Source organism: Galleria mellonella, unplaced genomic scaffold (assembly GCF_026898425.1).
Source record: "Galleria mellonella isolate WM207_F2 unplaced genomic scaffold, CSIRO_AGI_GalMel_v1 utg33, whole genome shotgun sequence".
Taxonomy (NCBI): domain Eukaryota; kingdom Metazoa; phylum Arthropoda; class Insecta; order Lepidoptera; family Pyralidae; genus Galleria; species Galleria mellonella.
The window spans coordinates 7,878,548-7,901,194 of NW_026442079.1; the positions used below are offsets into that span (position 1 = coordinate 7,878,548).

The 22,647-nt window shown below is 30.6% G+C and overlaps 1 protein-coding gene across 4 annotated transcripts in view; it reads left to right on the forward strand.

The window, feature by feature from the left end:
• The first annotated feature begins 7,391 nt into the window (after positions 1-7,391).
• LOC113520702 (uncharacterized) overlaps positions 7,392-22,647 on the forward strand; it is a 131,327-nt gene continuing 116,071 nt past the window's right edge. For all 4 annotated transcript variants that reach the window (XM_052896755.1, XM_026906112.3, XM_026906120.3 and 1 more), the window contains exons 1-4: positions 7,392-8,613; positions 10,232-10,385; positions 12,766-12,880; positions 18,876-19,131. In XM_052896755.1, the coding sequence (XP_052752715.1) occupies positions 7,777-8,613; positions 10,232-10,385; positions 12,766-12,880; positions 18,876-19,131 (1,362 nt within the window). In that variant the 5' untranslated portion in view covers positions 7,392-7,776. The remainder of the gene's footprint in view (positions 8,614-10,231; positions 10,386-12,765; positions 12,881-18,875; positions 19,132-22,647) is intronic.

Consider the following 22,647-nt stretch of genomic DNA (forward strand, 5'->3'; position numbering starts at 1 on the left):
AATGTAATTTGCGACCCAAACTTCAAAATGTTCATGGCACAGTAGATGCTTTAAATTTTGTTAATGGAGCCAAGGTAAAATTATGATGCATCTTTGTAGACCTAAGTTGTTGTTTTCGGCTCGATAAGCAAATGTCAAATACCGAGCTTATTAAATTTTTTTATGCCTGGCCACTTAGCAGTCCGTTCAAATGTCATTATATAGTATTTTTTATAATCAAACTGATAATATAGTATTTATTGATACATACTTTATACAAGGATATATAAGGATGATCGCCGTAAATGTTTGATAAAAAATAACGTTTTTTTACGAATTTGAACTTCCAGAATAAATAATCATAAATTTTCTTTAATTTCGAGAAAGAAGAGCACTTCTTATGGTAAATAAAATAATGCTGATTAAATAGATCCACGTAAGCAAGACTCTTGGCATTTGATACTATACTCATATATACAATCTATTATTACAAGGTACATAGAAAAGAACACTGAGGCTCACTCCGTGCGTAATCTGTTATATTATATTCTCGTGGAGATTTCAGATAATTTTGTGGATACCTGCGTCACGTACGGAATACCAATACAAAAATCAATAATCTGATGATTTCAGAGACATCGTCATTATTAATCAATATGTCGTAGGTATATCGCATTGCGATATTATTCCGACATAGAATAGACCGCCTGTTCCTTTCCGAGGCGATTAAGGAATTAAGTTTTCTTTATCGAGACATGGACAGCAGCGTCCCTATTAAAACATCACCAAAGCTTTACTGAGGTTGCCAACCCTCCTGCCAAGCGTAACGCCTGGCAAAATCCCCCTATAGTGGGAGGCCTATACTCCACAGTAAACAGTAACTGCTGATATCGTCATCATATCGCATTGACAATTTGTGATGACGAGCAACATACTCGTGCGTGCTTAGGTATATAACTAGAGTTTATTATATGTAAGTTCATAATAAAGAAAGGAAATTATGTACACGTAATTAAAGATCATACAGTTTAAATATTAGATATTTTATATCAGTTGAACCTAAGTCAGAAAATTTTAAATATCACTCTAAATTAAATAAATCTATTTGAATTTATCTAAGGGAGACTTTGTACAAAAGTCGATTGCTTGGGTACTTCTGTCCCATTCGTGTTTCTATCGTGAAGCAGTTGTGTTTGCATGGCTGTGTTTCGGTTTAAAGGGTGGGATATGGCGTGAATTTACAGGGTACAGGAATGGCAACACATGAGGAGAGGTATCATGGGCGAAGTAGTGTACTCTGTTATGTCCATGGTACTGCTCATGTCTATAGGCGACGGTTACCACTTTTCATCCGGTCGGTGGGCCGTCAGCTTGTTTGCCATTCTAAGTTGTATAAAAAAAAACTAAATTATTGACCCCTAATATTCTCTTTCCGTAGGTAGGCAAGGTAGTAAAATAATTTAAGGTAATTTTAAAAATTAATTCACGGTGCAGTAGGCATTTAAGTTTAATAATACTTAAATAAAAGCACTATAAAAAAATATATTCCTGTAACATCGTCTTCACAGAATCATATTTTCCGTGTCAGGGTCAATTTCAGAAAATCATTTCTAAGTGCTGCGCTGAATATCTAGACTTAAGACTATAAACTATTTACAGTCCGCAGTCTCGGTAAAAAAATTATCTGTAGTACTGTGACTATTTATGTACCCTTAATTTAGGAGATATTCCGGGAAAAGAAAATTAGAATGATATCATCTTAATCGAAATTTCGTTTTAAAAACAACAAATACTTTTCATTAAAATCAATCGTTTCAATATTGCATATTTTTAATATTAGCTACATTTACATTTTGTTTCTCTCTTTTTCTTGATTAATTTGTCATCTTTGACTTTTAACTATAGATTAAGCTTGCTTTTAATTACGTCTTTTATTTGAATCAGATGGATTCAGCTAACGTATCAGTTTACTTATATTTTATACAAGTTTTTAAAATACGAATTTCCAATAATACAGTTATAGTTTGGTCGAGAAGCATTCGAGAGTCTAAACCAGGTTGTTTACTTCCGTTGACTATTACATTCTATAGTTTACGGAAGTTAGTAAACACGAGATTACTGACTGAAATCTTGTTGTTAGCTGTTTTGCTATTTTGTCAACTTTCAGTGTGCGAATTTTCTGTATAAGAATATAGTTCAATTTTAGATAATAATTTTATAATGATATGCAATAGTAATATTTCAAATACAGAAGGGCATTAAGTTCTTTTATGTTGATAAATTAATATATTTCTTAGTTAACTGTGGACTCGACTTCTTCTTTAAGTATTTTGTGTACAGTAATAATGAGGTCTACCTTACAAGGTAATGTACAAGCAAATAATGGATATTGTTATCTATTATTGTAATGACCTCTGATAATAACAATTTATCATCTGTGTTTATATAATTTACGGAATTTCACTAATATCTATTATATATTTTACATAGATAAGTAGTTGTCCCTGTAGATAGATATTGTTATACATTTGGAGATAGGATATCTTTTAGCCCAAAAAGTATTTAGCGCCTACCAATAAGGCAGAAGTTATCTTTTTATCGTCCTCTTTCCAGCGTCACTGGGAAGAATTTATTTTTTTTCCTAATACTTATAGATAAATATCACAAATTTATATAAATATATAAAAAATAATAATGGCATTGGTGGTATAGTAGTGGTACATCTCACGATGCCACAAATACGGTTTCGATACCCCTACGTCACAAATATGTGTTATGTGCAACAGATTTAGTGATATTTATTTATAAATAAAATCCAAACGCTTTATATTTAGCAATTCCTTAAAATAATGCAGTCATTTATTTAGTAATTATATTATAATTATTTTAAGTCCCTTTATTAGTATCACCACACAGAGAACTGTATATCTAAAGGTCTACAAATTTAACAAGCGGATTTGAATCGATTTTCTGTACTAGAATATTGCTAATATCATTGAAATAACTTTTTATATTACTTTTGCTTCAGTTAGTTAAGTAAAAAGAGAGATGATGAAATAAAATTTTAACAAGAAAAATAATATTTTCAAACAATATATTGTTCCTTACAAGCATTTATATATGATTAATTTGATAAATTACGAGGAACAATTATGATAAGTTATTAAATCATTTACTAAAAATCATAAGAATTCATCGACTAACATAAAATTACAAATCAACAAATTAAACTATCTACGGAGAAAATGACAAGGCAGGAAAAAGTATACGTACAAAGAATAACCGTTTTTTTACCTATTCGAGTAGATACATAGGGACATATGGCTAATGACAGTGTGAGCTTCAAATAAACTTGAAAAGGTTCAAGGAGTTAGCGAGCTTGCGTTTCCCAGAAAATTGGAAGAAGTTACGTGAATTAGTTCCGCCAGATTCAATGTTAAAAAAGTAGTTTTTCATTTCCATAGTTTTTTTAGTTATTTAAATAAACTAAAATAAAAGGAAGATATATTTTTGTGAGTGTGCGGTGTACGTGCCTGCGCACATTTGTTTACGTGTATGTACGCGTGTAGCGCAAAGCCTTTTTCAATAAGTAACCGATTGTAATGATAATTTTATAATTAAACAGGTTTCCTTGTCGTATAGTCCCATATATTGTCAATAATAAGTCAAGTAGTAGCTAGTGATGACAGAGATATGACTTACGAGGATAAGTAAACCGCAGAGGCGTGTTACATGAAGGTTTTCCATGCTTTGAGAAACCCTATTTAACCCTCGTCATAGTCGCTTCGTTAACATATATGTAGTTGTACTCTGAGTCTGTAATTATAACTGTTATAATGTTAATTATATATATATATTTCATTCATTCTTTTCCAATCATAACCCAAGAAACGATAACAATACTCGAATTAAAAGTAAAATTAAAATCGTAAAAGGCAGTTAAAGTGATAAAAATTTTACATTGTAATTGAAATCAAGGTTACGAAATAATATCTTCTAAGAGATTTGAAATTTTAACATAACGTCATCTTGTTTCAAGCAGAGTGTATAAATACTACTTGTATTATATTTTAATCCGTTTTTATAATTTATTACAATTAGAATCCATATTTTAATCAAAATATCCATCTCATCTAAAATTTATTTATTTATTGGTACATCGTTACATATAGTTCGTTACAATACAACACTTTATATAAACATAGTAATATATGCACAATAGTAATAAATGTACACAGCATTGGCTATATAATAATCATGATATTTCATTTCAGCAGTTAAATGTCCACTGCTGAACATAAGCCTATAAGGGGAGTTTTGCCAGTAGTTGCCATGCTTGGCAGGTGGGTTGACAACCGCAGTTAGGCCTTTAGAGATGTTTTAAGAGTGACGCTGCTGTCCATCTCTCTACCATTAAGTTCCTTTAATCTCGTCTTATAACACGCACAGGAATACAAGGGGTGGCTTATTCTATGCCGGGACCACAATGTCAATCATGACATTTGGACATACATAATTACTTAATTTATTTGTGAAGAAGTTATTTAGAAAACCTTAAATGATAATATTTAAATCATTAATAACAATAATAACAGGTGATTATTTTCACGTAAACTACGCACTAATGCTCAAGTTCAAAATGTCTCATTTAAAAATGTCCTAACCCTATAGAGGTATATTAAAACATTAAAAACTCATTTACTTCGACAGGTTTTAAATAAGGAGCTTCATTTTACGTAGCATTATTTACCGGTTAGGTACTACTTAATCGAAATCCGCCTTGGGCTTTAAACTGAAACAGTCGTGAAATACAATTTAATAATTATCAAAGAAACAATTCCCTTAATACCCTCACGATCGCATGTATTCCAAAAGTTTAGGGTCATTATGTCGAATTTCAAACAACTGTAGTTTATTCTCAACTAATGTATGTAGGTTATAGGTAGGATCTAATAGTTATTGCCGCTGTAAACTATTTATAATAGATAGGTATCACAATATATTATGTGCAAATGTGAATATTTACTAATATTTTCAATATGAAAGTGTGTTAGTATATGTTTGTTTGTTGCTTCTTAGCGCCGTAACGGCTTAACCAACCTTATGAAATTTAATATACACAAAGTGGATGAATAAGAACATAAACTATCCTGGCTAGTGATCATATTCCAACTTTGTAGAGAAAGCCGCGGATAAAAGCAAGTCTACTTTTAAATAATACAATTATCTAGACTTCTTGAGTATAGTTATTTTATTTTAATAATTATCTAAACAACAAAATAAGCTTTATCGTTTGGATGATATATTTTTTTAATTCACTTATATTTTATGACTTTTTTTTTAAATAAAAAGATTAATTTCTAGGTGTAAATAAGTTTAACTGTGAACTTAAAATAGCTGGCTAATATTTTAAATAATCAAACAGAAATAAATAAGAATCGCAACGAATGGCCGTCAGGTAAACTCTGCAATTATACTACCTTAATTCAATTGCATCTAAAGTTAGCCTGCAGTAAGTGCCGAGCCGCTACTGCCATTTAAATCAATTTCAAGTGAGTGCAGCACTGACGCGACATTACTAACTAGAAAAATGCTGTTGCGTTTTAAAATCAATTCACTGGATTCATTTTTATAACTTTATCTAAGACTTTTTTTTTTATACAACTTAGAATGGCAAACAAGCTGACGGTCCACCTGATGGAAAGTGGTAACCGTCGCCTATGGACAAGAGCAGTAGCATGGACATAACAGAGTATACTGTTTCGCCCATGATACCCCCATGCGTTGCCATTCCTGAGGACTCAGGTGTTATTCCTCTGTACCCAGTAAATTCACGCCATATCCCACCCTTCAAACCGAAACACAGCCATGCAATCACAGCTGAAACACGAATAGGACAGAGATACCCAAACAATCGACTTTTGTACATAGTCTCCCTCTGGACTCTTTAGATATCCAAATAAGTAACGAAGGTGTATCTTTCTTCCTTTTAGTGTTGAGGCCTTTTGCCTGCGGCATTGATAGATTGAACTATTAGTCTAAATCATCTATTCTTACATTTAGTCTACTTATAATAATAATAATATATTCAGAAAATACTTACCTAATTTTCTTTCAGATACATTTATAGAAATGGTACCTCATCGTGATAGGTTAATGTAGGGTCTAGGCCTCATCAACTTTGCATTATTTATTATTGACCGAGTTAACAGTTTAAATCATAATATAACCTATTTTAAAGTCTACATATACATTTTAAATAATATAAAACTCTAATCCCCTAATATTGTAAACCTTTAAGTTCATAACGTCGTTTATATTCACATATATGTTAATCACGTTTAAACTGATGAATAAATTTGATTAAAGTTTTAATACATAATGTGGGAATCGTTGGATAATAGTATAAAACGAAAATTTATAAATATAGACATTCCCATAGCTGCGTTAATTGCATTCTGTCACATAAACTGCGTTGTTAACATTCACGAATTAATTTAAAATTTCCGAACACAATACAAACTCATCAGAGGTGACATAGTTCAAACTACCATGAAATAATACTATTACCTGCATAAATAGGTAACATCTTTTATATAATTTTTTCAACGATATTAGAAATATTCTCAGTTCTTTTTTTTATGAGCATATTATCAAATAGGTACCTATCTTCGTGATTTGTTCAGCTGCTCTTTAGTGTTGATCCAATATTGATTTTTAGAAAATCAGATTATTTTTATAAAAAAGAAGATTTAATAATTCTATTCCTTATATTGGCTTAAAATATTTTTTAGAAATTTGATTCGTTATTATAGTAACTATAATATTTATAATAAAAGATAAATAATATCAAAACTACAAAAATCATTGTAGTAAAAATAATATGACACAGCTATTACCTTTATAAATTTAACTTGTTATTTATTTATACAGGCAATAAGGAAGGTCTACAACACGTGTATACGATGTATTGCTACTTGCTTTGAGAAATTTGGAGGTATAATCCTATTAAGTAGCATTTTAACACGTTTTAAGTATCACAATATAACATATATGACATTAATGATTGGCAAATATAGATGCTGATGCGCAGATCTTTAGGTAGCAGAATGGTTATAAATAGCATCGATGAACGTTCGCAAGAAATTTATCAATAAAAATATATTTAATGGAATGTATATAAAACGATAAACTGCATATTTATCACACTGCACATATAAAACCTAAAATGTTTTGTTGACACTTCACATATTTTGTGTGTGTTGGTGTTGGTTGTGTACTTGTGTGAACCCACGGGCTTAAGATAAAATAAAATTTGACCAAGGTACGCAACCTGTTATCAAAACTTATCAACTTCTTGAGATATCTGCAAAAAGATAATACCCAAGGAATCAACATACCTACTGATTGCCTAATCAGTCCACTGGCAGCTCTTTTCCACGACGTGTTTACTTTCAGTTACGAATTTCAGTTCGTAGCGACATCGTTGACAGATCCGCCATGTATATTACATTAATATTTAAAAGTAAAGATGTCCGTATCAGAAGTACAGCAGGTGGTGTGAATATGTACAGTTGTGAATCGGTGTGATATTTTACTAGTTCGCGCCATTACGTTTGCCCTGTTTAGTCGATAAATCGTTATCGTCAATATTCACGGTGATTATACAGGTGTAAAGTTAGCGAGTGATAAAATGTTTACACTATATTTGTGCCATGGAGTTTGTCTTGGAATTTTATAATATGTATGTGTGTTAAAGTGACGTTTGAATGTCAGTGATAATTATTATACCTAATCATGGATCGACTTCGACAAAAGTCGAAAAAAGACAAACCGATTAAATATATGGATAAAGAAAAACCCAACATGTACATTTCCGATGCTAAAACGCTTAAAGAAAATATCAAGATCACAGAAATATTAAGAACAGTTAAAATGAATAGCAGTATGCGTATTAAAGCACCACGGGGAAGTAAAGTAATGCAAAATAAAGATTTCAGTGACAACGATAGTTTCGGTGCCGTTATAAATGACGATGGCAAACAGTGTCTTGATTCTCTAAGTACAAGAAATTCGCTCATAAATGATAACATAATTAATATTATCGAGGTGGCAAATAAGAACTGCGTAAGTTGTAATCAGGAGTCCAATACAGATAAGACAGGTGCCGAATTAGACAAAACTATAAGAGCAGATGTCAGTGAAACGACCGAAAATAAGACGAATAGTCAATTAGATAATTCATCCAGTAAATTAGTTAATGGTGATCTTGACAGGTCAAATAGTAATCAAATTACACCAACAACATCTATAACAAATGAATATTCAAATTTAAAGTCTCGAGAACGAAAATTATCGTTAGATCACACAATGTTAATGAGACGTGATAGTTTATCGCAATCTGAAATGGATTTGCATTCTATAGGAAAATCTCCATTAGAAAGAAAATCTTCATTCTTTAGAAAGAAGTGGGAGAGTTTTAAAAAAAATGCTTCTGAATCATTTAAAAAGCAATCGCTAGGGAGAAGTCAATCCCAACTGGATCGATGTGGGTCAGTGTCAGTCTCTATGCAATCATTGAACGAAAAATCTGAATCAGATAACACTGATTGTTGTTTGAACAACAATAACGATGTAAGTGATTTTTTACTATTATTTCTAATGTGTTGATGATTGTTCATAAATGCTGATTAAATCGTTATTCACTAGTAATCGAATTGAAAACATCATTACTTATTATTATTATAAAAGAGAATGTTTGGAAAAATGTTTGGATATATAAATATTTATTACTAATACACGTTTAAATGGTACAATGGCTTGAATGAAATTTGGTGCACGGGTAGATTATATTCTAACTTAATACATAGGACATTTTATATACTCATTGTTGCGGTTTATAATTGTTGGGAACAGCCGCCAATCGATTTTTACTCGCTAAATAGGATTAAATTGCATCAATATTTAAATAATAAATAGTTAGTTTTTTAAACGGATTAGTGAGTAATTTGGATAATATATATTAACATTTTGCGTGTATTATATATACGCAAAAAAATTCGGGCAGCTCAAATTGTTGACAATTGTTGAATGACCAATTGAGATGTTGCATCTTTGTGCATCTTCTATCGAATTTATTATGGGGAGTGTTCTGAGGAATTGTTCGGATTGATACTTGCTGCTGACTTTCACCATCGTACGTTTGTACGATGGTGTAAACTAAAATTTCATCCCAACCATCTGGACGAGTGGCGGTCCTCCACCGTGTGTTTTCCAAAGCACTTTCTTCTACGCACCACCACTCTTTGGAATCAAGTTCCAGCAGCAGTATTTTCTAACCGATACGACAACATAACCTTCAAGAAAAGAGCATATTCCCTTTTAAAAGGCCAGCAGCTCACCTGTAATGCCGTTGGTGTTGTGGGTGATCATGGGCGGCGGTACTCACATACTATCAGGTGAGCCGCATGCTCGTTTGCCCCTATGTTGTAAAAAAAAATATTGCCTCTACTTCGAATACTGAAATATGATTATAGCGCTAAAATGTTAGAAACAAACAAATAATATAAGTAAGGACTTTTTTTAAACAATAAATTATATTCATCCAAATCTTTAAAACTATTAAGTATATGACTAGTTGTGTGTAATATAAATTATCCTAGGTATAACATAAATTTCGTAACTCAATTGCTTCAATGTATCTTTATTCATGACTTGTTATTTTGCATGTTTTATCCACGTTCATCAGTATATAAAATATCTTATGTGTCAAATGTCATTTAAATCGCTCACCCGCTTAAGGGAAACTTTTTTAGAAATATTTATTTATAATATTATCCCTCTATCCAATAGCAACGAGCCCAACTAAATCTTGGATTGCGATCATGAGATCTAATATGGATTGGAAAGTCATATTTAGTTATAAATAAATTATTATATATATATATATATAGTAATTAAATTGTTTGACTAGATGTTACTAGGAATTACACCCGAGGCACTAATTCAATATCCTATATCTCATATATATATATATATATATATATATATATATATATATACAAACGGGATGTTGTTAATGCTATTATTAACATGACGATAGCATAGTGTTAGAAACAACTAGTGATCCAACTCTTTTGGAATGTTATGAACAATTATATGACAATTATAATGAAAAAAAAATTTAAACGAGTTTTTACTAATTCGATGTATTAAATTATATGTTAATAAACAAATTTTGCTTTTTATATAGGGCAGTGTTAGTAGTCTACAGTCATCAGCGGCGGGACAAAGCAGCTCCAGCCTATCGGTGAATCAGGGAGAGCGTTTGAGTCCCTTACCTGGGGAACAAAATTGCCTTCCAGGAAGTTTACCTAATGGAGGGATGTCTACAGGGAGTATAAATTGTAAGTTTAACAATTTCCATTTGATACCCACGGCTTTTCTCCCTCAATTTTTTTTGTTATTGATCGATATGATAAATAGCTATTTTATGATGTATACTTCCGGCCAAGAGCTATATGAAAGCCCTTTGTTGAATTATTTTATTAGATTAGATATTAATTGATTAAAGATTCAAGATAATGTAATGTTAGACATCTTAAAATAGAAAGCTTTAAAGACATCTCCTTTATATAAGTTAAAATCTCTTGATACAGTTTTATTTCATTAGTAACTACTTGTATTCCCAGATATCGCCGTATTTGCTATTTATAATAAGTAGGTTATATTAATAAAACATTCCATACATTGGAGATATAATTTGAAATAAAACTAGCATTTATAGCTTAATAAAATGGTTCGCAACATCTGGTACGTCGGCACTTCAAAATGGATTTTAATATAAAATCCTATTCTAATATCAAATTATACGATTTCAATATCACAATTTAATTGTAATAGACATTATCAATTATATCAACCACTAAAAATAGAAACAAGATGGATTTTCAAAAGGTGAAAAATTTTGCCTACAAACTTTTTTTAAAGTATAAATTACTAATAAAGAGATTAGTAATAATTACTATAGGATTTTTAATATCGTAGGTATAATTGTCATTTTGCAAAATCTTAATAATATAAATAAACTAAATACTTCTCAATCCTAAACGTAAAAATTTCTTTCTTATATTCGATTTCACCTTACAAAGATAAGTTTATTAGAGAACTCTCCCTAATCTGCTCAGTTAAGTTAACTTATTATTATCTGCTTAGTTCAAATGAATAAATTTCTACTTTCGCAATTAAATTATACACTTAGTATTGAATACAATATCTGGCGAAAACAAAATTCGCTTTTTCACTTTGTACCGCGAGATTTTTTAATACATAAATTTGTAACATATGAAGATGTACAAAGTTGAAGAAAATGATCTGTTATCGAAATACAAATAAAGTCGCAGTGCTGATATACACACTATCAAAAAGTCATAAATAGTGTGAGTAATTGAAGGAAAAAAAAAATAAACTATTGTCGCACTCTCGCAGACTTTCGTGGATCTTATAACAAGTCATTAGATGATCCCTCCGTGCAATTTATAAGGTAGAATTACACTAAAAGATCAAAGAGCACGGAATAAGAGCTGGAAAAAAGTTAAAGCCTAGAACATACACCATATTGAATTAAAATAAAAAAATAAAAACAACCTGAGAACAACATATAAATCTTTCATTGAGAGGTGTGTTGTCTACTTTGTATATTAATACAAAGTAGGAACAAAACAAGCATTCGCTCGGTTGATCTAACTTCAAGTTAAAACGAATAATTGGACTACTGGGCTTACCATAGTTTATGTTGGTATTCTCTACTAAAAGATTACTCAAATTGGACGTCTACATAAAGCCTCACGTACTAAAATAGAACTTAAATGCGCCATCGCATAATTGAATATTAAATTCAAAAGGGTTAATACTTTAATGATTTCTGTGTACATACAACTTAAGTAAAACAATCCTCGTAATACGCAGTTGTAAACTATAAAAAACTAGTTGATCCGGCAGATAATATCCTGTCCAAATTACAATTTAAACCTTAATTTATTACAAGTGCTATTAGTTTATAAAAGAGGCGTTATTTGCTTGTTATTTTTGGTGTTGTGACTGGACTGTTAGTATTGTTGATTAACTCGGTTCAAAGATGTTCTCATAGAACAGTCGACGATTTCAAGCTCAGAGGCGGTATCGTGCCTTAAGTCTTAAGTTTAAGGCGAGATTTTACCTCCGTTTGCGTGTTCTACTGCTTGTATAACAGATTGTGTTCTATGAAATTGTTTGAAATGGTGCCTATAGCTACCTTTTATTATCGCACTGCTCGCTTTCGACAGTGAATTCATTCTCACACTCACCTAAATGGTTACGTACAGTGCGATTTCAAAGGAATTTTCTCCCACGAATACTTAGGCTGTAGAACGAGCTCCCTGCCGAGATTTTTTTTACAGACTATAGTATGGGGTTTTTCGAAAAGGCTATATTAAGGTTTCCTTAGGGTCAGCAACGCACATGTGACACCCGTACTATTGAAGACGTCCATAAACTACAGTAATCGTTTGGCATCTGACGGACTGTATGCTTGTTTGCTATTTCGTGATATAAAAAAGAAAAAAAAAAGAATTATAATTATTATTATTTTAAGTTCATACCTGTAGGAGTTACGCTTATAATCTTAATAAAAGTAATGAAATCAGTATGAACACAAATAATTATGGAAATTGTTTAAATTTCATCAGATAAATTTAATAAAATAATACGTGCTCGTTATTATATATAAATTTTTTATTACACTTTCAGGTTTGAACGATACTTGTGGCTCAGAAAGTTTACTAAACTCCCGGGCTATTTCCATGAGTTCAGGTCTTGACACGGCAGTCAAGCGGCGTCGACGGAAAACCTCTCTTGCAAACAGGTATCCACAAATTCCATGTTCTTAATTATTTTTTCCTTAGTGTTGCATATTTATATAAACAGTTTATACTTTTTTCCAACCAAAATAGGGGTTCTAGGTTCGACTATTATATATTAAGACGTAACGGTGAACTGTGTTTCAATCCTATACTGTTTTTGCTACGTTTGAAATACAGTTTTTTGTTTAACAAAATTCTAATACGTAGTAAAATGTTACATTGTCCTATAAAGCTGCTAGAATGTTGTCAGTTCGTCCATTCGAAGTCTCGTCAGTAGTTCCAAAGATTCTTAAGTCGCTATGTACAGTAAAAACCGATGTTTATCTTATTTTATGTAGTAAATGTAAACCTACTTCTCGATGATAGATTTTTATGACTCGCCTGCTTAGATATCACCATTTCATTTTTCTATAAAAGAAGAAAGATATACACTGTAAACCATGATTTAGAAGCTTCTTCTAGTTCCTTGCTTTCGTAAAGACAACCTTTTTTACATTTTTAAGAGCAGACTATGCTTTACATTATATTCTATTTATTTATAAAATTAAATGGCTATATATACCTTTGTACTTTAGGTATACTGGAAGAAACTATCACAGAATTATATAGTTCATCTTTTTATATATATATATATATATATATATATATATATATATATATATATATATATATATATATATATATATATATATATATATAATTTTCTTATTATTATTATTATTTATTTATTTTGGCGGTGATGTCCCGGCATAGAATAGCCATCTCTTATTTCCCGTCGTATTGAGTAGTTGAGGCGACTATGAGAAGACGAGGAATGAGCAGCAGCGTCCCTCTGAAAACATCTTTAAAGCATAATTGCGGTTGCCAATCCGTTTGCCAAGCATGGCAACTACTGGCAAAGTCTCCTAAGGGCGAAACTTCAGCAGTGGGCAATTAAAGGTTGATATGACGATGATGATAACTATTTATTTGTATTTATGTATGTGCAGTAAAGTTTATAATGTAGTAATAATAATTATAATATGGTACAACTTTTGAGTTGTACCTATTTTGTATTGTTGTATTGCACTTTGTTGCCTTTATCGCCACTTACAGCATCCTGGGGATAAAAAATGCTGTCATATCCGCACATCTCATATAAGTCAGAAATGTTCATTTTGAGTAATTTTGAAAAATTAAGACGCAATTGAAGTCTTAAAGTAACTATTTTCTATCTAATAATTCAAATTACGTTAGTTTTGTATTCAAATGTCTAACGTAGATTTTAAAAAAAGTTACTTCATAGGTATAGTTGACTTTTAATAAAACTTCTGAATTATCCTCAAATTAACATTATTAAGATTCTTGTGACACGACAGAATGGTAAAGCATTGTATTCTTAATCCGTCACCATACTAATAACGAACCCACACACGTGTATGGTTAACGAATCTGTATTCGATTTTTAAATCTAACTGTAGATTGTATGTGTGTGGCAATATCGAATCTCATTTTGTATTAGAGAGATATGATTATCATCTCAATTGCTCGAAGCGATAAATCGATTCGTGTATGGTGGGACTGGATTTTAGATTACCTATTTTATTTCTGACTTTAGTATATCTCTTAGTCACTCTTATATCGGTACAATGGTATATAATAAAACAAATATCAGTATTCTAATATTATACTTGATAGACTTATGTGAAATTTCTAATAGTAAGATACATTGTTGTTAATATTTAATTTGGTAGTATAATACTTTATACGTGCACACAAGAATAATATCACAAGCACTTTGCTAAACTTGAACTCTACTACCAACATAACATGTCTAAAAACCCTTTGTGGCATGTTAGTAACCTTATTCAGACAGAAACATAAAGATTCCTAGGCGGGGTTATTTGACAGCAGTCTCTTGTGACTTCTTACCGAGGTTGGCAGTTTCTGTTTACGGGCAAAAAATCTTTTGCATACATACGTGTCTAAGATAGATATAGCTGAAAAGTTTCAAAGTTATTAATCAATGATTCGATCGAAGGCTCTAAAAATTGATGATTTCATCAAATTTTAAGATACATAGAAACTAAGTTTTAAAATTATTTATATTCACTTTTTTTACAATAATTTATAAAATAGATATCTATTCCGTATTTAGATGATTGCTGCCTTCTAAAGGTAAAGTACAGATAAAATGGATTCAAGGTGGAACTGATTATTTCATTTATATGTATATTTTATTATTAACATAGTTACATGTTTAACAATATCAGTATTATCATCAACAAATAATCTTGTTTATCCATGACAACAATGTCTATGTGGGAAATCAAAAAGTTCGTAAATTGATTTATTAAATAAGGAAAATATCAGTATGAACACCTAATCTACTTTATAGCCTGTGCTATTGTATACTACCTGTAGTATACTACCTACATTACATTGTATAATTGGGAAGGGAAAATTTACTTGAATTACTTATGAATGCTTGCCATAAAATTTATAAATATAACAAATTTCATACTACGTTACACTTTATGCGACAATGCCGAAATACTTGTCTATAGTAAATTAAATGAAGTAGATTAGATGAGAAGCTCTGTAGCGGCTAAAAAACTGACAATGTGATTTGTCACTAACCATGCATAATCCATCATGATTGGACCCGCTTGATGGATTAGCTGCTACGGTAATCCTCGGAATCGAGAAGAAACTATAAAATGTACGGCTAATATTATTTTTATCGTCTACATAAAACTTATTGTTGGTCATCAAAGTATTTCATTAAGGTCTAAAATTATTAATTTCTAAATATCAAGTTCTTTGATTCACCATTAAAAAACCGGGTTTATTTTGAGTATTTAATAAATAACAAAACGTTCGCTTCATGTCTTACCCAAGTCGAGCCCTTTGATAAGGTAACCTTCTTAGAGATATTAGAACACACTCTTGACCTACGCAATATATAGAATTACTTTAAACGTGTCTATTATACGTCATGGTTGCTGACCGCATCCAACTATCTTTAGTCTAATGCTTTCAAAATATACTACTACATATTTTGCAGCTTCCTTTATTTAGTAAATGTAGATATTTAAAATAATTAAAGTTAACTTCTCAATTTTAAAATAAGATTTTTTTGTTAAACTGAATAATAAATTTGTATCCCTATAATCAAATAAAACTGTGACGAGTTGTTATTCCTTAAATTTTTTTTATAATTATTATTATAATACCTTACATTATTATTTTAAAAACCTTAATATCTATTTTATAAACCTTATATTATTATTTTAACGCTTATCTATATATAAATATAATATATATAAATATAATATATATAAATATGAATTGATTTGTTCACTCTATCGCTCTCTCTTCCTCTGTCTAGTTTAAACAAATGTTTATCTTACTAATACAAGTATAATAAACTGGACAACTGTGCATAGAAGATATTAAAAAAATATATATGTAAGTGGTTTTAATAGGAGCAATAGAAGCTAGAATAATAATTTTTAGAAATTTTGTCTGTCCGCCAGTATGTTTGTTTAGACATTATTCATAAACTACTATACCAATTGAATGTTAGTTTTCCCTGATGTATTCTTAAAAGTGTATTTTAAAAATCGGTGTATGTATTTTGATACGCTATGAATTTAATTAGTTTTTCTACTTATGATATCCGCGCGTACAACTAATATTATACAAGAGATTCGATACCGAAAGTTATCTTCCCGAGAGGAGTGATTTGAATTGAATGAATATCTAAGAATACTTCATTTTATATACTATATTTAAAAAGAGATAATTTGCGGTGGGATATATTATAGAAATACTTACTAGGATTGTAATTTTTCACTAGCACACTTCTGTGACAACACTGGGGCCCGGATCTGTCAGGATCTTTTTAGATACCGATAAGAAAACTTTTGTTACTAACTTAACAGTGGCAAAGCCGATCCATTACTCATTCTGGGTAACAACATAGATCTAAATAAAGATTGAGACCTATGTTACGTCGCAAACCAATCAAATATCTCACGTAACCGCCGAGCCTGTCGTATCTATCTATGCGTATCGCACCTTAAATGCGGTATCTGGTATCCTCTTTGAAGAATGTTAAAAAAGTTAAGATAGAAGTACATATATATCTTTGAGATGTGTTCTATATTTAAGTTAGGTAGGTAGACCATATTACCAAAATTAATTTATTATATAAAGACTAATTTAGAATTTACATTTTTTATTTGGACTAATTTCTCTATATTAGCAAAAAGTAGACCATCGACATAAGAGGCGACTAAGTGAGGGCGAGGGATGGGCAGCCACTTCTCTCTTAAAACATCTCCAAACCCTAACTGCGGTTGCTAATCCGCCTGCCAAGCGTAGCAACTACTGGCAAAACCCCTCAAGAGGAGGCTGTGTTCTTATGTAGACAGTTAAAGGCTGATATGATGACGATAATTTGAACTACTTGGTTGGTCTAAAAACTGCATATTTTTTTTTTATAATATAATATAATTATATGTGCTTCTACGTATAAAGTAATACATACTTCATTTAATCATTGCATAGTATAAAAAATGCAATTGTATGCATGTCTATTTCTCTACTTATTTCTTCTGAATCATCAATCAACAAATTTTCATAGAGGTTTTATTGTTAATTAGATATTTTTATTAAAGATTTGTATATACATGTATACAGGGTTGTGTATATAATCAATGTTTTATATGAGTAGATAAATTTTATGTTATGTAATCAAGTCGCAAAAAATCAATTTTTATAGCCTGGTTAAACTTTAAGAGATATATCAAATTAATGCACGGTGCGATGCCGGGACAGGCTAGTAATATAATATATAGTAGTACTGTAGGTAGAGGAAAAGCTGCCATATTTGAGTGAGTTTTATATTTAAACTGACAAATAGTTACAACCATAATATCTACAGGGAGCCGTTATTCGTTGCTGTTGAAATTTCTAAAAATCCATTCCTGGTAGAGTCCGATATTATGCAAGGAACCTTCCTATATTCAAATTTGCACGTTTCAAACTCCAGCAGTTTAAGCAGTGCACTGAAAAGTCAATTTTATAGACACAGTAGATATACAAAGTACGAGCGTTGATATTATGATGTTGAAACTTGATACAACGTTCAAAAATTGTATATTAAAAATTAAACCTGTGTTTTCTTTTTAGTTCCATTTCTTCTTTAACGTATAATTTTAGGATAAGATTTTCTGTTATCAAATACTAGATTTTTGTGCGCTATTTTGTATACGTAGATTCCAGAAGTAGGACAATCAAATAAATAAACCACTTTCAGATGGTGTATTAAGAAAATCTCCCAATTTGAAAATTAGATCTTCAGAAACTCAACTATGTCAACCGCATCAAATTTGGTGTAGTAGTTTTTGTGTGAACCTAAAATAAACATACAGACAAACAAAATTTATAAAAATTTGTATTAGTGTTTTTCCCTCGACACCTATTATTGAGATCTCTAATATCAAATTTCCTTAAATATCTTCCATGTACAATCTTTGTATAGTCGTCTAGTACAATTTTATTAACCTTGATAAAATTACTAGGTATAGGGCCTGCATGGATTTGAAAAAAATTGCCAAATGTAAGCCGGAAACAATAATTACATCTATATGGTGTAATCATTATTTCCGATTATATATAAAAATCATAATAAAATATTGTTCCCTGGGCAGTAATTCAACTACTATCAGTAAATTTACACCTTCTTCAACTTTGTATAGCCTACTACAGCATCCTCTAAATTTTAGTGTAAATAAGTTACCAACGCATCTTTGTTTTTGATCAAATAATTATATAGTTACTCATCCTTATTTATCCTGTTCATTAATTAAACTTTCAGCTACAAAATATTTTGATGGAGTACTTGTCCTTTTCTTACGACAGCATTCTTTTAGTTTCTTTTATTTTCAAGCACGAATACTTACAAAAATACGAATAAAGGGTATACTTGATAAAGTTTTAAAATTTCAGAGTCACGTGGCTGGCGAGTGAAAATATGACCAATTATTTAAGAAAAGTTATACCGGATGATACTTACACAAACAACAAAGAGACACCCATGTGCCATTCCTATCAAGATCTAGTCAGTATTAGCAAGAAGAAGACTGACAACAAGGGTAGACGGCTCTCATACCAGAGAGCAGTGTCCGGAGAAGATCCTGTGCTACCTTCGCGTTACCAAGAAAGTGGCTTGCGGAGGCGACCACTAATACCTGAGGATTCTGAGGTAGGAATTATATTTTAATTAATTTAAACTCAGATAACAATACATTATTTTAATATACACATTTGCTCACACGGTTATATGTATATATAATATTTCTTTTTCAAATAAATATTGAAGATGATGGAAAAAATATCAAACAGATATTAACTTCACTGCGAAGTTTCAGCGTGTACCGAATTACGTTATGACACGACCCTGTGTCTCCAACTAATACATATGTTTTCCATTTTATGATTTTATAACGAAGCAACATAGTAAAATATTCCATGCTCAATTACTATAAAGTTTTAACTGCCAATAAGAAAGTCTCTCGGTAATATTCAATATCAGCATCAATTAATACACCTAAACTGTATTTCTTGACAGGAAATTCATAAAATAATTTGCCATATGGTGTGGAAGGTTGAAAATTAGCTTGGTATAAATTCTTTGAGCTGTAAAACGCACGCTTTGCCTGTTCAATCACAATTTAGAAGTTGCCTTGTATGCCAATATCGAGCTGTTGTATTCGACATTTGCCGTCACACCACCGGCGCTGGTTTAGCTCGCGTGATACACGCACCGACCATCTCAAAAGGTCTACCGCCCTTTCAAATGTTCTGTCTTAACTCGCTACGTGAGATATTTCCTATTCCAGTATCTTCTACTAATGCAATTAAGCGCATTTAATTGAAAGCAATTTATTTAATCAACTCCTAATATCCCATTCCACTTACAAGATGAAGTTATCTATATATAGGTATAGACAGGTAAAAAGAAGGAAAATCCTATCAGGTTGTATTAATTATTGTAAAATAATCAGCACGGAATTTTTTAAGTTACAAACTTTGTACTACTGTAAATATTAATTTGTTATTATAAGCTTATTTTATAGTGATTGATTTTAAACTTTAGAAACTATGTTCCTTTTAATTTTTCATTTGTTAAGTACAAGCAGTCTTTCAAGGTTATGAAACGCAAATTCTTTATCACCCGTTTCCATGATTTACAACGCCGTTGAATAAAAATTCACAAGCTACCTATGAACAAAAAATATTTCTCTCCTCTCTTTTATTTTTCACGTCTTAAATAAATGTTTATGTAATAAATGTCAATTGTGATGTTACAAACGTTTATGAGCTTCGATGGTCACTTACCTTCGATGCTCAGGCCTACCATCACATGTATTATACCTACATAATTTTTATTTTTTTTTATTTTTAAAATGTTAATTAATATGAATGTTTATAATTATCTAGATTTGTTCAAATGATACCGATGGCACTATATTAGTATGTATAGAATATAAATTTAAAAATATATTATATTAATATTACATGTAATATTAAGGCTATTTTACACAAACAACGTACGTAACTTGCACACAAAAGGTGAATCACTGTCATGCGCAGGTTTTCGGCGCAGTAGATACCACGGATATAAGGCTCGGCGGCGTCGACCCTCATCCACAGTAGGGGTGAACGCGCGAGGATACGCGCCACCGCGGCATATCCGCACACTGCGTTCTCTCTCCTGTACTTGTAAACATTTCGAATCGTCTCAATGTTTTCTCTCAACTTATTTACTATTCTTATTATTCACCACATCCTTATTTATTTCTTTAGTTCTTTTTAAAGTTTCAATGTGAACGTGTCGCTGTTTATTTTCATTTATTATTTTAATTTTAAAGTTAACGGTTTATAAGTTTGAAAGGCTCTTACCGTGTAATTGCGAAATGTGATTTATTTGGTAAGTTTACGCCATATTATTAGTTGGAACATAACTTTATCTTAATCTAAAATTAATAATGCGGTTGAATTTCCTTTCTGGCTTTGAATATCCAGTTTATTATCGTCCAAATGTATCAAAGCGTCACAAAATTAACTTTCGTAGTCGCTAATCGTGATGAAATCAACTTTAATATTGATTCAAACTACTTGATCAGATCTATTTAATTCGCCCAGGCCGTCGGTCAGTGATTAGCATTTTTTATAATTGTTTGCGATGATAGTACACTTTACATACTAATTTATAGTTTTGAACTTATTATTTTTAATATTGTAAATGCGTATTTCGAAAAACATTAGAATAAATTTTATTTTAGGTGTAATTTTAGCCGTGGTCATGTAAATAAGTACGCGTTAATCCAGACCACCAAGTTTCATTCATATCCGTTTAACTATTTAAGCATCATTGAATAACAAACATCCTAAGTTCTTTACAAACTTTCATATTTTATTAAGTATATTTCTCTTTCTTCTGATATGAAGATCTTTCAAAGATTGGCCAGTTAAAAATTATTTAGATTTTTTTTTAATATTTTTTTTTTTTACAAAAATAAACATGAACACTATTTACAAACATTTACTTTTACTATAATACGAGTATCTTTAAACTAAGTAAACTATTTTAGGTTGCTACTTTTACCACTTATTTTCATAATTTAATTAATAATAAATTAAATGTCGGTATATTTCTCAAATAGCGGTTATTTTTTTATGTTTATTGCTATTTCTTACATGTATTTGAACATAATATATTCCTAAAAATATAAAATCGATTAAATAAATATTGAGAAACTAATCTAACCCTTGGCTTTGACCTTGTAAATTTTGGTAAACATAATCTTATTCAAATAGAAAGACGACCTTGGTGGTTTAGGGGTTCAACACACCACTTTACCTTCCGATGGTCGCGGGTGTCATATCCGCACAATATAAATATTTGTATTCATGAGTATGTCTGTTTGTATTGATCTGAGTATTTTCTTTATATACATATATATATATATATATATATATATATATATATATATATATATAATATGTATTTAGAAATATATGAATACCTATCACTTCTTTATGTATATCCATGCTATGCTATTTAAGCATGTTTGAGTTACAAACACCCAAACATTATAATATATCTCAATTTGATAAATAAAACTATATCTTATATATTAATATTGTAATAATGAAAGTGTTTAATCTTAAATTTAATTAGATATAGATTTAGCTGACATTTCAAGTTCAAGTATAGATACTTGAACTTGAACTGGAGCCATAATAAATCTGTATACAAAGGGTTCGAAATAAATCCCTTTGATTTTATTGTTATTAAATACTTCTCCCTAAAGGACACAACTTATTTAATTAATTATTTGAAACACGAAAATTTATGTAAAGCTTACTAAGCTATCGGGAGTGAAAGATCATTATCATTAATATATATAAGATAAAGGTCATATTTAGTAACAAGTCATTTTACACTATGACAGTATAGGATTGCATGGGGGAGCGGATTATTAGTTGAAGTCTAGCGAACCCATTACAAGCAATACACCTTGTCAGATTATATACCGACATATACCAATAACGCAAGCGTAGGCAAAAAATATATACGTGATATGAATGTAAGGGCGCATTTAACGAATATGCTATTACACTTCTAACAACATAAAGTTATATCGTATTGAAAATTACTTTGCTACTTTCGTTTCGACTCCTTTCAGTTTGAAATAGTTTCGACAAACCCAAA